This window comes from Camelus ferus, chromosome 30, assembly GCF_009834535.1.
Source record: "Camelus ferus isolate YT-003-E chromosome 30, BCGSAC_Cfer_1.0, whole genome shotgun sequence".
NCBI classification, from domain to species: Eukaryota; Metazoa; Chordata; class Mammalia; order Artiodactyla; family Camelidae; genus Camelus; species Camelus ferus.
The window spans coordinates 1,843,513-1,857,158 of record NC_045725.1 but is presented as its reverse complement, the minus strand read 5'-3'; the positions used below and the strand labels follow the sequence as shown (position 1 = coordinate 1,857,158).

Sequence of the window (13,646 nt, the reverse complement as noted above, 5' to 3'; positions counted from 1 at the left end):
CCCTGCAGCTGTTAAAGGGCAGCCCTTCACGGAACTTACTGCATTGGTCCCATTTCAAAGACTGTCTCTTCTACTCCTTAGAGTTTAAAGTCAAAGAAATCCTAACCAATCTTGGGGGGGAAAATCAAGAAAATCACATATTCTGATCAGCTTACAGTTTTCCTTGACAGTTAATTTTAATTAGCAATCTTTATTTCATATGTATTTTGCTATCATTTCCCTTTTTTAGGACTACTGAACTCCTCTAACGCATCATCTAAGAGAACAGTCACCACTGCTTATTCAATACGCTCTCTGTTCTCACAGTTCAGAGCAGAAATTTTGCTCAAAGGTGGCTTTACACACAGTCAGTTTATCATCCACGTGGAAAGTTACTGAATTACGGCAATAACTCATTTCCTTGGTAACACCTTTCCCCAACTACTTACTCTGCAACCCCACGTCTGGAGTTGGTTTCATAGATAATATACCAACTTGTCAACCATTCAATTTGGGAAAAGTTTGTTTGTTTTAGGAAAGAGAGCATTTCCAAGTCTGCTGAATCCAAATTGCTATGGCAAACGAGACGACTGGCGAACACCAGCAGGTGACTCCGTAGTAACCTGTGATGTGCTGCCTGTGAGTGTCTCTTGCCCAGCAGGTCACAGAAGCACCAAGGAAACACGGGCCCAGCCAGGCCTCCCCTGGTGCCGGCCCAGGAGGTCACACACCACCACCCTCTCTCCTGTGAAGGCGAAGGCGGGAGCCGCCTGCCTCTCTGGCTCCCCGCGCGTGGTTGGCGGAGCAGAGGCAGGCTCAACCGAGACCTTCCTCCTGACACTGCTCTTCAGTATCATTGTAAATAACCACCCACTTGGGCCGCGGCAGCGTTTTCCAATGATAGTTTTTGGGTGAGGGGGACATTTTTGCTTTTGGATAATTACAAAAATGTAACAGCCCCACCTTAAAATGACTTACTTGTCCCAGGCACTGGCCAAATGCTTACAGTACCTGATCCTATGACCATCCCATAAAAGCCCAATGGGGCAGGTGCTCCTGACCCATCAAACAGATGAGGAGCCAGGCTTCGAAAGGCCGGCACGCTTGGGACACAGGTGCCAAGGTTCAAGGTGAGGCCCCGCCCTACACCCAGGCCCTTGAACACGCCAGCATCCTGCCCGCACAGGGAACTTGTACTGCTCTTGTGAGGGAAGGAAGTTCTCCTTGTTTTTCTTTTTTAAAGGAAAACACGAACAAGTGCCTTCATATTACGTGTTTTTTTCTCACTGAGTGTGGGACTTTCAGAGGTGGATGCGTAATCCCCTTAGCACATTTTATAAAGCTTTTAATGGCTAAGTTCTAAACGTTGAAAGTAACCCTTCCAGGTCCTTGCTTTGCCCAGCAGAGACACAGAGCTGGGTGCCTGTGTTCGGGTCTCCACGGTGCACTGGCCGCCCCACGGGACGGCGGCGGAGGCGTGGGGCTTTGAACAGAGATGTCTGTGACTGGGCGCTGGAAGTCCTGGCTTTTATTCTAGAAAACAGTGGTGGACACCTGTAATCAGGACCCACATTTCTGTGTCCACTGTCAAAAGACATCCAATCCTTTTCTTCTCAACTTGAACTAAGATTTTTCACAATATGAAATTTTCATGGAAACTGCCTTCAGCATAATCAGTACAGGTAATTTATCTGATAAAAGAATGTCAACAGCAAGTACAGTATAATTTGTGTGGTGACAAATTGTTCCTGTCCTTCTCGGGAAGAAAGGGACACTGCTGTGCTCGGAGTGGATGAGGGCAGGGTCACGGAGAAGCACTTGAGTTTAATATGCAGCCTCCAGAAACGTCACTGCATCCTTTCAGAGGGAGATGCAAATTACAGCTAATAAAGTTATTATAAATAATTGCGGCTTCTCGCCTGCACGTCCCGTGAGTGTCGGGTGGGAGAACAGGCAGCCATGAATGAGGGATGCTGTAAATTCAGAACTCACAGACATCCGAAGCAGCGCTCCTAATCGCCACTGAGTCAGAGGCGGGTGATGTCAGTTATGAAATCTGAGGTGCAGTCGCCTCAGGTCAGCTGGGAAGGTGAGAAACGCAGCCTTCAGCACATCTTCAAGACCTTCACATCCTCCCTCACACGCTGGCATCTTGCAGGAGGTGGGGAAGGTGCTTGCTCTCACATGATGATGGCTAGAAACAGAGGTGACCCTGGGTGATGGAGAGGACAGAGGGGGTCTACAACGTTTTGGGTACAATATCTCAGGATCAGGTGGGAGGCCTAGTCACTCCAATAGTGCTTGTTGGGAGCCCAGTAGTGGACATGCCACAACGGAGACCCCTGCTGCTGTGGCTGGTGATGAAGGCCAGGTGGCAGATGGGAAATGACAGAAGACCCAGGAAATGGAAAGGTATCTCATGTTCATGGATTGGAAGAATTAATACTGTTAAAATGTCCGTACCACACAAAGCCTTCTATAGATTCGATGCAGTCCCTATCAAAATTCCAATAGCATTTTTCACAGAAATAGAAAAAAAAAATCCCAAAATTCACATAGCACCACAAAAAACCCCAAATAGCCAAAGTAGTCTCAAAAAGGAAGAACAAAGCTGGAGGCATCACACTTCGTGATTTCAAACAATACTACAGAGTTGTAGTAATCAAGACTGTGGTATTGGCACAAAAACAGACATGGATCAATGGAGCAAAATAGAGAGCCCAGAGATAAACCCGCACACATATGGTCAACTAAGCTTTGGCAAGAGTGTCCAGAACACACAATGGGGAAAAGAGAGTCTTTTCAGTGAACAGTGCTGGGAACACTGGATATCCACATGCAAAAGAATGAAATTGGAAACTTAACCTACACCATAGGCAGAAATCAACTCAAAATGAATTAAAGACTTGAATGCAAGGCCTGAAACCATAAAACTCTATGAAGAAAACACCGGGAAAAGCTCTCTGCCATTGCTCCTAGTTGTGACTTACTGGGTACGACACCAAAAGCAAAGGCAACCAAAGCAAAAAGACACAGGTGGAGCTAGGATGCTTGTGCACGGCAAACGAAACAATCAGCAGAATGAAAAGGCAACTATGGAATGGGGGAAATGTGAGCAAGCCACAAACCTGATGGGGGTTAATATCCAGAATATACAGGGAACTCATACCTAACTCAATAGTGAAAGTTGAATGATAGTAACCCATTTTGAAAATGGGCAAAAAAGTGGAATAGACGTTTTCCCTAAGATACATGAGTAGCCAACAGGCATATGAAAACATGCTCAACCTCAGTAGCCTTAAAGGAAATGCAATTCAAAACCACAGTGGGATGTCACGTCCCACCTACTAGGATAGCGTTACCCGTTACTGGAAAGGCGAGAGGCAACAAGAGCTGGAGAGGACACGGAGCCAAGGGAGCCCTTGCACACCTGTGGTGAAATGCAAGCTGATATGGCCATCATGGGAAACAGCACAGAGGCTCTTCAACAAATTAAAAATCGCGCTGTCTCCTGACCCAGGATCCCACAACCGAGTATGTATCTGAAGGATAAGAAGTCAGTATCTTGAAGGAATTTCTGTTCCCCTGTTCACTGCAGTGTTCTCCACAAGAGCCAAGACGTGGAAACAACCTACGTGTCTGTCGACAGTGAATGGACAAGGAAAACGTGATGCAACCCAGCCTTAAGCAAAGAAGGAGACCCATTTGCAACAACATGGAACAGCCTCCTTGAGGGAGGATGCTGAGTGCAATGCACCGGGCGGAGACAAACACTGTGGCCTCACTCACACGCCTTGTGATTCAAAGGCTGAGCCGAGGTTGCGCCCCCGCCACCGGCCTAAGGAGGACTTTGGTGACTTCTACTTCAATGGTGAGAGGCAGGTCAGAGGCAGATTCCTCCAAACCTCACACAGATGGAACGACCTGGCAACACCTGCTGTAGTTCTCTGCTCCACAGCAGCGTCACGAAAGCCACTCACGGCCGTTTCTGCTTCGTCTAAGAAAATTCCGGAAGGTACATATGCCTTAATCTCTCTCTCCAAAAATATGTGTCTGTATGTATAAATGCATAGTAAAATCTCATTGATATGATCCTGTTAATAGATATGCTAGTTTTAGAAAATGAGCAGACTGATTTCCAAATTCTAACATAAAATGTTTTATACAAATAATGTACATTGTTCTGTGTATACATTCAGTATATAAAATGTTATATATGGACTTTTCTGAACATAAAATGATAATGTGGTGGTAGCTGTCTTCCAAATTTTCAAGAGAATTTTGCGTCACTATTGAGAACACCCTATGTGGTATCTTGTGGGCTTCCATAGTTTGCAATAAATACAGACTATGCGAACAATTTCATTTTAAGAATTCTGAAGTGATTAGCCTCATCTGCCTGAAGTGGTAGAGACAAAAATGAAACTTCAGCAAAAGACACCCTACTTCTAGAGCCACGTTAAAAGACTTTCCTTTTCTGTCATCATTGAGACTATGGTTTTGAGCCTAGAAAGATTCTCAAGCCTTACAATGAAAGGTGGAAAGACCTTGTCAGCCACAGAGCTGTTGATACGGAAGAGCCTTATTGATTCCAAATCCCAACCAGCCATAACGAGACTCCAAAGAGTGCAGCCTGATTCCAGTTTATTTATCCTTTAGCCAACACTTTGAAGCTCTCCACGAGAAGCCAGTAATTGCATTTTTTCCCATTTTGATAGAATAGGTGAAACATCTACGGTTCATTACAAAGCAGTAATTGAATGAATGGCTTAAAGGAAACTACGAACCCTCTAAGTACACTGATGGAAGTGCACTTCAGCCTGACCCTAAACAACCAGAGGTTCTTTCTCAAGTTTTCAGGCTTCCTAGGGTGTGGCTGAAGCTGCAGGCGCCCAGTAAATGCTACATGTGCACACACCTCCTCCCGTACATGCTCACACACACATGCACCTGCTCACACACGCACAGACACACATGCTCACGCATGCACCTGCTTGCACACGCACACACAGGCACACGTGCTCACACATATTTTTGTGGTAGACTTAAACTCTTCTTTTCAAAAATGAGAAACTATAAGAAATGACTGCACAAAAATATTTTAGTTTTTAATTATGAACCTGTTCCAGTCAATGTGAGAGCATTGTGTGGTGAACTGAATAAAAACCTTATTCTATTGTAGGCACATTTTTCTCCTTTATAAGGAAACAAGGCATTATAAATCTGCAGGGTACTTCGTCTTTCCCCTGTCAAAGAGAGTCTACTCAAGGAGTGAAATATGATGTTGGAAATCCTGTGCTTTGGTCCATGTTGGGATCTTCTGAACCCAGGTGTATGTTAGGGGGGTGGGAGTAAAGATAATTTTGGTTTCACTTAACACCTCCCAAGCCCCACCTGCTTTGGGAAAGAATGCATTTCTCTCAAGAGAGAGTTCCATGAGAGCATCAGTAACAAATCATAAATGCTAAAACTGGCCTTTAAAAGATACATTTAGATCACAGTGAAAAAAATGTGACAATGAATATATGTTCATATATAACTGAAAAATTGTGCTCTATACTGAAATTTGACACAACATTGTAAAATGACTATAACCCAATAAAAAAAGTTAAAAAAATAAAAACAAAAATAAAACAAACAAAAACAATCATGCATTCAGTAACTACAGAATGTTTTCAAACGTACATGGAAAGTTTACCAAAATTGACCATATGCTGGACAATAAAGCAATTTCCAATAAATGATACAAAATTTAAAAAAAGATATATTTAGAGACACTTTTTTATAAGATTCACCTTTCATGGTGTTTTTTTTAACTTTGCTTACAATATCAGTCTTCAAGCTTCTTTTGCTCATTGATCGACCCCCTAAAAGAATTTTGGAAAAATATGTATTCCTTCACACATTTTATATAGACAGCTCAAAGTTTTCATTATTAGTGTAAATAGTGATCAATGATGCATTTTTGGCATTTAGTAAGTATTCACATTTAAAAACAGAACTGTGACATCACTCTTTCAAATGTATTGAATGACATTTAAATTCCATGATGTGACACCCAGTTATCCACTTAAAAAATACATAGGGAAGGTCTTCTTCAATATTGGAAAATTTGCCTTTCTTTTTGCTAAGGAATAATTTTTAAAGAGGTAAAAATCACCCTCATGCAGATTATGTAATGAATATGTGGCAAAATGTGATTTAACTTATTAAGAGGGAAGATATAATGAGTAAGATATTAAGATCGGTGCAAAGAGTATTTCAAGATGTTGGTATTTAGAGGCGATTTAATGTAGAACGTTACGGTGAGACTGTTGGGTTATATACAAAACTAGCTAGTAGCCTAAAGCCCAATAAACCATATTCTTTGGGGTTACATTTTCCTACTGGACAGAAATTATCTGTATCTCTACCAGCAAAAATCTTCAGGTTAACATGTAATTTCACTAAGGTGGGATTTATAAACAGTAAACAGTGAGTTGGACAAAGCACACTCTCCTAGGTGCTGGGTGGGCGACCTTGGGTTAGAGGCTAAGACATGGACTTTGGCATGTGGATTTGAATTCTGCTGGTAGAGCGCTGTGCCTCAGGCCCCTCGCTGGAGAAGGCAGAAATACGGGAGATCTCAGCTCCTGGGGACTAACCAGCCATTGCACGGTATTATTTCCTACTTTTCTGTGTCTATATTTAACGTGAGGGATCTCAGACCTCGGGCATATGGTGGGATTTGGTTTTTAATCCAGTCTGACAATCTGACTTCTTACTGGGATATTTAGTCCGCTTACATTTAGACTTTTGGGTGTAACGATCATCTTATCTGTTTCCTATTTCTTTCATCTGTTGTTCATTTTAAAACTCCTTCCGTGCCTTCTTTTGGAGTAATACAGTATTTTTTATTATTCCATTTCCTCCCTCTCTAACTTGCAAGTTACTAATTCTTCCCCTGTTCCTCTAGTGGACCGCTCTAGGGAGGTTCTGTGCTGTTAACAGGGCTTTGGTTGTGCACCCCCTCCACCGAAGCATCGGCCAAGGGCCTGGCGTTAACACACCAGCTTTTGAGGTGAGGAGCTGTGTTACAGGCTCGGTTGTGGGGAGCGGTTATCTAGCTGGCTCGTGTTAACACTGTCCGCTGTTGAGAGTGGTTATCGCTGGTGTAACAATGCCACTTGCCGATGTGTTTGAGCCCCTGGTGTAACGGTGTCAGCTTCTGCTGGCGGTCCAGGGAAGGGGCAGGATGAGTGCCGTCGTTTAGCAATTAGGAGGTCACCTACTTTTGAGAGCAGTGTTCACGGAGTGGCCTGAATCCATGCCACATAAATAGCACCTAAGTAGCAAACTGGCAACCAGAAAGTAGGAGCAACTACTTAAGAGTTAGTTTTTCTTAATGCGTTAAGTTTTTCCATAGAAAAAAGATGAGTCTAGAATCTAGAATTTCATGGTGAACGTACTGTTGTCTGACGGGGAAGCCAGCAGTCTGCGGCCATTCCAAAATAGGGGGATTGCCAGGTGTTGGGGTGGCGGGTGCTCTGTGTTCTGCAGAACATCTGGGCGCTTTTTGAACTACAGTTCTCAAGGGAGACGACTGCACGGGGCAAGCAGTGTCTCCTTCGTGTTCCCACGGAACGTTACCAAAACGACCACCTACGGGGGGCGGGCGGAGGGAAGACGATGAACCATACTGGACTCTCAGCATTTTGGACCTTGGACTATAAAACCTAATCATTTAGTATACATAGTTTAGAAATCTGATCACATTACTGGCCCGGAGGGAAACCTCAAATTTAAAAAATGGAAAGAGTTCAGACCAAATTCCCAAGCTATAAATTAACAACAAACGTAACTAACAATTTAATAGCAAAGTTCAAGGCGCTGAAGACTTGACTGTCGGACCACTCCTGGAAGCAATTTATGGGAAAAATGAAATCTTGAGAAATAGTAAAACACAGGGATGTAGAAAGTAAACGAGAAACCTAACATATCCGCGTGTAGAAGACTGAGCGAGGAAGCAATCATGAGAAACGGCAGAAACTCAAAGCAGGGGCGGAGGAAGGAGCGCAGGGACCGGCCCCGGGGGGAAGGACGCAGCAGGCAGGTGAGGGACGCGCCGAGGGGGCGGCGGGTCCCAGGACGCGGGCGGCCGTCGCAGGCCCGGCGGGAAGGAAGCCCCCGCGGAAACGCGCCCACCGGCGCGGCGCTCGGAGGGACGACATAGACCCCAGAGCAAGCGCGCGGGGGCCGAGGGCGGGGCTCTGCGGGCAGTTCCGGGGCTGGAGCGGCGGGGAAGACGCCCTCGGCGCCCGCCCCCGGCCCTCAGAGAGGCCCTCCCCGGCGGGGCCGGAGCCCCGGGCGCCCAGGAGAGCCGGCGGCGCATGCGCGCACGCTCCCGCCCTGCGCCGGACCTCGGGGCCTCGGCCCGCGCCCCGGCTGCGCGGTGACTCATGGGCCGCCCACTGGCGGGAGCGGGACCTCGGAACGCAACCGCCTCCCGCTCGCGCCCTCGCCACGGGTGACGTCATCGGTACCCGACGAGCGGGGCGGGGCCTCGGAAGCCTCCGCCTCCTGCGCCGCACCTACGTCGACAACAGTGTCGTCATCGGGCTCCGTCGCGTGGTGACGCCATCGGGCCCCGACGCACGGTGGGAGGGCAGGGCGCGCGGGCGGCTGCCTCAGCCGGGTTGGAGCTGAGGGGAAAGGGCGGGGAGAGGCTGCGAACCGAGGGGGAGCGGGGAGGGGCGGGAAGGTGGCGGCTGGAACATGGCGGACCAGATCCCTCTGTACCCGCTGCGCAGCGCGGCGGCGGCGGCGGCGGCCGCAGCCAACCGCAAACGCGCGGCCTACTACAGCGCGGCAGGGCCCGGGCCGGGGGCCGAGCGCCCCAGCAGGTAACGCCCGGGCCGCTGCCCCTTCCCCGGCGCCCCTCCCTCGCCTGCCGGTGGGTCTGCCCGGGGCCGCCCCCGGAGGGCCGCCGGTGCGCAGGGCCCCGGGAGGGCGTCCTCGCTCCCGGACGGCCCGGGCCGCCCGGCTGAGCGGAGGGAAGGAGCAGCCTGCTCTCGGGGCGCTGCTCGGTCAGGCGGTACTGGTGCCGCCGGTCCGACGGCGCTGGGCACGGAGCTGTCGGTCTTCGAAATTTACCGCGTGTCCGCGGAAGTTGTGAAGACCGCAGATACAGCGTCCCCTTAGCCTTAGAAGTACGAACCCGCTTGGGAGTCACTGTCACAAACGTGAATAGCAAGTGAAGACATTTCAGTTTGTTTACTGAGTACAGTTTTTACTTAAACGTGTTTACAAAGTACTTTTGTTGACAAGAATTTTTGCTTTTAAGACTGGGAGAGAGATTCAGAAATGTTAAATTGTTTGATGTGACCCCAGTTAAGTGGTAGAGTTAAAAAGTTAAGACCTTTGATTTAAAATGAAGGCCTCATACCCTACTTTGTTTCAGCTCGTATTTAACTTGTCACCCGAAGGGAAGAATGCTACCTTTATAAATGGTAGAGAAGTTAGAAAAAGAAACTTAGAAAAAGGGGAAATATTGCCTTTTATAGTTATTAAAATTTAATCCTGAGGAATTGTGGAAACAGCCTTCACACAGAGGGGAAACATACAGCTTTCAATAGCCAGTGCTTCAGGGTTCAAGTTTTAGGATAATTTTTGGTTTGGCCTGAGAGGCTGTGACATAGTCAGAAGCGGACGTATTACAATGTGATAGACCTGGGTTCACTCTTGGTTTATTTACATACTAGCTGTTTGAGCTTAGATAATTAAACTATGAGTCCTGGTTTCCTCCGCTGTAAAATAGGGGGTAGTATTTTTTCTTACAGGATTGTTGAGGATTGTGGGAAGTTAGCAAGGTGCCCATTTTTAGTGTGTGGCCCAAAGTGGATTCTTCAGAAGTACCATTTCTCCTTTCTTTCCTAACCTTACCTATAAGTAATTGCATTAATAATACTCTAAGTTGTTGATTTTAGGAGGTATTATTTGGAACTATTTCACAGTAGGTTTCCATCCAAGTTCGCAGTCTGTCAGTTTCTGCTTCATTTATTTTTAGGCTCAGTCACTTGGTGTGTATACATGTAGGATCCCTCTGTCTTCAGGGTAGATTGTTTCGTTTGTTGTTATGCAGTGTTTCTCTTTGGCTCTGGTAATTTTCCTTGCTGGACTTTAGTGCAGCCTCTCCTGCTTTTTGTGGATTAATGTTTGCGTGGTGATACTGTTCACTCTATGTATGTTGTTGAATTTGAAGAGTGTTTCTTTGTTGGATCGCATGTTTCCATCATGCAGTCTGTCAATCTCTTGTCTTTTGATTGATTTATTTAGACAAGCACATTTAAGGTAATTATTGTACATTAGTTTGTGTGTCACTTAACTAATCTGATTCTTCAGATTCTCATTCCTCTTTCTCTTCTTGCCTTCCTTTTACTAGAATACTTTTTTGATATCTACAGTGTTTTTTAGTGTAGGTCTTTATATAGTTTTTGTTGTGTTTTCTTTGTGTATTGCAATACATATATGTGACTAATCACCATAGTGTATTGGTATCAGTATTTTACGATGTGAAGTGGAAATCTACTCCACTTAGGTTCCTTTACTTACCTTCTCCCCTCTGTAATTTAAACACCATGTCCTGAGTATCATATGGTGTTAAACTTTTTGTTTGTCATCAAATATGATTTGTAAAATTCATGATGATAGGATAGTGTATGGTATGTACACATATTTTTGTTCTTTTTGTTTGTTCTTCCTTCCTTCCTGATGTTCCAGGAGTCTCTCTTTTAGTTTCCTTTTCATTTGAAGACCTTCTGATAGCCAGTCTTCAGATTTCATCATAGAATGTTTTTATTTCCCCTTTATCCCTGAAGGATAGTTTTATTGGGTATAGAATTCCTGGGTGACGCTTCTTTTCTTAGTACTTGAAAATTCTTCTACCACTTCCTTCCAGCCTTCATGGTTTCTGATTAGGAGTCCACTGTTACTTGGCTTGGTTTTCCCCTATAGGTAATATATCATTTCTAGCTGGCTGCTTTTACATTTTTTCTTTGTCTTTAGTTTTTGGAAGTTTAATTATGATATATCTTGGTATGATTTCTTTCAGTTTATCTTGCTTGGTATTCGCTAAGCTTTTTGAATCTGTTGTGTTTTGTTTCACCACATATAGGGAGTTTTTAAACCATTATTTCTTTTTTTTCCATTTAAAATTATTTATTTTTAGAGGGGGAAAGTAATTAGGTTTACTTATTTATTTATTTTTAGAGGAGGCACTGGGAATTGAACCCAGGAGCTCCTGCATGCTAAGCTTGTGCTCTACCACTTGAGCTGTCCCCTCCCCCCAGCCATTATTTTTTTCAAGTACTCTAATTTCCACCTCTTTCTCCTCTTGTATCGGGACTACAGTGATACAAATGTTGGATCTTTTGTTAGGATTCAGTAATTCCCTTAGGCTCTTTTCCTCCCCTCTTCGCAGTCTCTTTTCTCTGTGTAGTTCAGATTGTGTAAATTCTTTTGATTTGTTCTCAAGTTCCTAATTCTGTCCTATCATTTTCACTCTACTATTGATCTCATCCAGCGAGGTTTTATTTCTGCAATTGCAATCTTGAGTTTTATGATTTGTTTGTTTCAAGAGAATTTGAAATGATTGTTGAAGCATTTTTACATTTGCTGTTTGAAATGCCTGTCATATAATTCCACTGAGTTAATCTTAGTTTTAGTGTTAGTTTGTTGTCTTTTCTGATTCACCTTTTGAATGTTTTGATTCTTTGTATGATGGATGGTTTTGATTGGATATTTTGTCTATTATATTAGGAGACTATGGGTCCTATTGATACCTTTGGTTTCAGCAGGTGATTACCCTATTTAGGTTTAGCACATGAGTCCTGGCATACCTTTGTGGGCTGCGGTTCCAATGACAGTTTAATTTTCAGGGCCTCTCCTGTGATTTTTGGTCTGCTTGGTTTATGTCGTGCTTCTGGAGCTCTTAATCTCTACTTACGTGCTGAAGAGCAGAAGGGATTTCCCCAGGCTCTGTGTCTCTTGGGGAGACATGGAAGTGTCATTCCATGTGCATGAGGAGGCTTTGTTGACTGGGCAGTGGTTGTGGCTGTACCCCCTCCATGTGTGCCCCCTGCTTCCCTGGCATGTCTTGGTTGGAGAGGGGACTCAGCACCCCTGTGGCCAAGAGGCTTTCTGTGGTCACATCCTTTTTGCTGCTGGCCCTGGCTGCTCTGGCATCTTGGGGTAGAGGAGGGGTGTTTCAGGCTGTGGTAGACACTGTTTCTTAAGCTGACTCCTTCTGCAGTGAGGTCGCACTTATTGGTGCTACCTGACTGCCCTCCTGCACATGAGATGAGGGGTTGTCTCAGGCTCACTGGTACATGGAGGCTTCTTGAGGCCTTTAACCTCTCGTGGTGGCGGGGACCCTAACTGGTGCTGCCTGGAGCCCTAGTGCCCCCTAGTGGGATAGGGGAGTCTCAGGCGCATGGGGACAGGCACTACTTCCTGTGGCCGCTTGTCAGGTGGTGGACTCTGTTCTGTCCAAGGGAGTGATGGCCTTCCTGGGCTGTCTTTTCTTGCTCGATTGGGAGTTAGGTGATGCCAGGATCCTTTCTTCCCGAAGGATTATTAGAAGTGTGTTTGGCAGATTTACTGCTGTCTCCGTGTTACTGATACCGAGCATGATTGTTTTGTGGGCAGAGAGAACATTTGTGTGATTTCAGTTTTTTCCAATTTGGTGCAGCTTGTTTTGTGGCTGAGGATATATGTTCTCTGTTAGTAAGAAGTCCCAGGGCTCTTGGAAAGAAAGAGTATTGTGCAGCTGTTGGGTGCGGTGTTCTGAAGTGCGAGGAGACCTGCCAGTTGACGGTGTTGAGTCCTCTGTCCTTGCTGGGTTGCTGCCTAGTAGTTGCATCAGCTTTGAGAGTGCTTAGTTGAAGTCTCTTATCTGTAATCATGGGTTTAGTCTATTTCTCCTTTTAGTTTCAACAATTTTTGCTTCACATATTTTGCACATCTGTTGTTTGGTGTGTTCACGTTTGGGATTGCTTTGTGCTCCTGATGGACTGACAGTTTTATCGTTATGTAATTTCCCTGTCTGTCTCTAGTAGTTTTTTGCTCGGAAGTTTCCTTTAATTGGGATTAATATGGCCACTCCTGCTTTCTTTTGATGAATGTTTCCCTGGCATATAATTTTCCATCCCTTTACTTTCAACCTACTCATATTTAGAGTGAGTTTCTTTTAGTCGGTGTATGGTTGGTTTATTTTTTATCTACTTTGCCAGTCTCTTTCTTAGGATTGATTTATTTAGAACATTTATATTCAGTGTAGTGATTGATACATTAGGGCTTATGTCTGCCATTTTACTTTTTGTTTTCTGGTTTGTTTTTTTTTTTTTTTCTGGTTTCTTTTCCCTGCCTTCTTGTGGGTTACTTGAACAGTTTTTAGAATTCCGTATTGATCTACCTATGGTGTTTTACAGTGATATCTTTGTATAAATATTATTTAGCAATAGTTCCATGTATTATATTGTACATACATAATTCATCACAGTATAGTTGTGTTGATAATTTTATCAGTTTGACTAAAGTATAGAATTCTTACCTCTTTCCATCCCATTATATTTTCCCTATGGGTAGTGTAATTGTAGGCATAGCACATTTTATTGTGTATCACATTATTG

At 44.8% G+C, this 13,646-nt stretch overlaps 1 protein-coding gene across 8 annotated transcripts in view; it reads left to right on the top strand.

Annotated features, from left to right (window-relative positions):
- The first annotated feature begins 8,602 nt into the window (after nt 1–8,602).
- Nucleotides 8,603–13,646, top strand: part of ATP9B (ATPase phospholipid transporting 9B (putative)) — a 155,676-nt gene continuing 150,632 nt past the window's right edge. For 4 of the 8 annotated variants that reach the window (XM_032470614.1, XM_032470613.1, XM_032470611.1 and 1 more), the window contains exon 1: nt 8,687–8,861. In XM_032470614.1, the coding sequence (XP_032326505.1) occupies nt 8,734–8,861 (128 nt within the window). In that variant the 5' untranslated portion in view covers nt 8,687–8,733. Of the gene's footprint in view, nt 8,862–13,646 lie in introns of all 8 variants that reach the window. The other 4 variants (XM_032470609.1, XM_032470608.1, XM_032470617.1 and 1 more) reach the window with 2 other exon arrangements.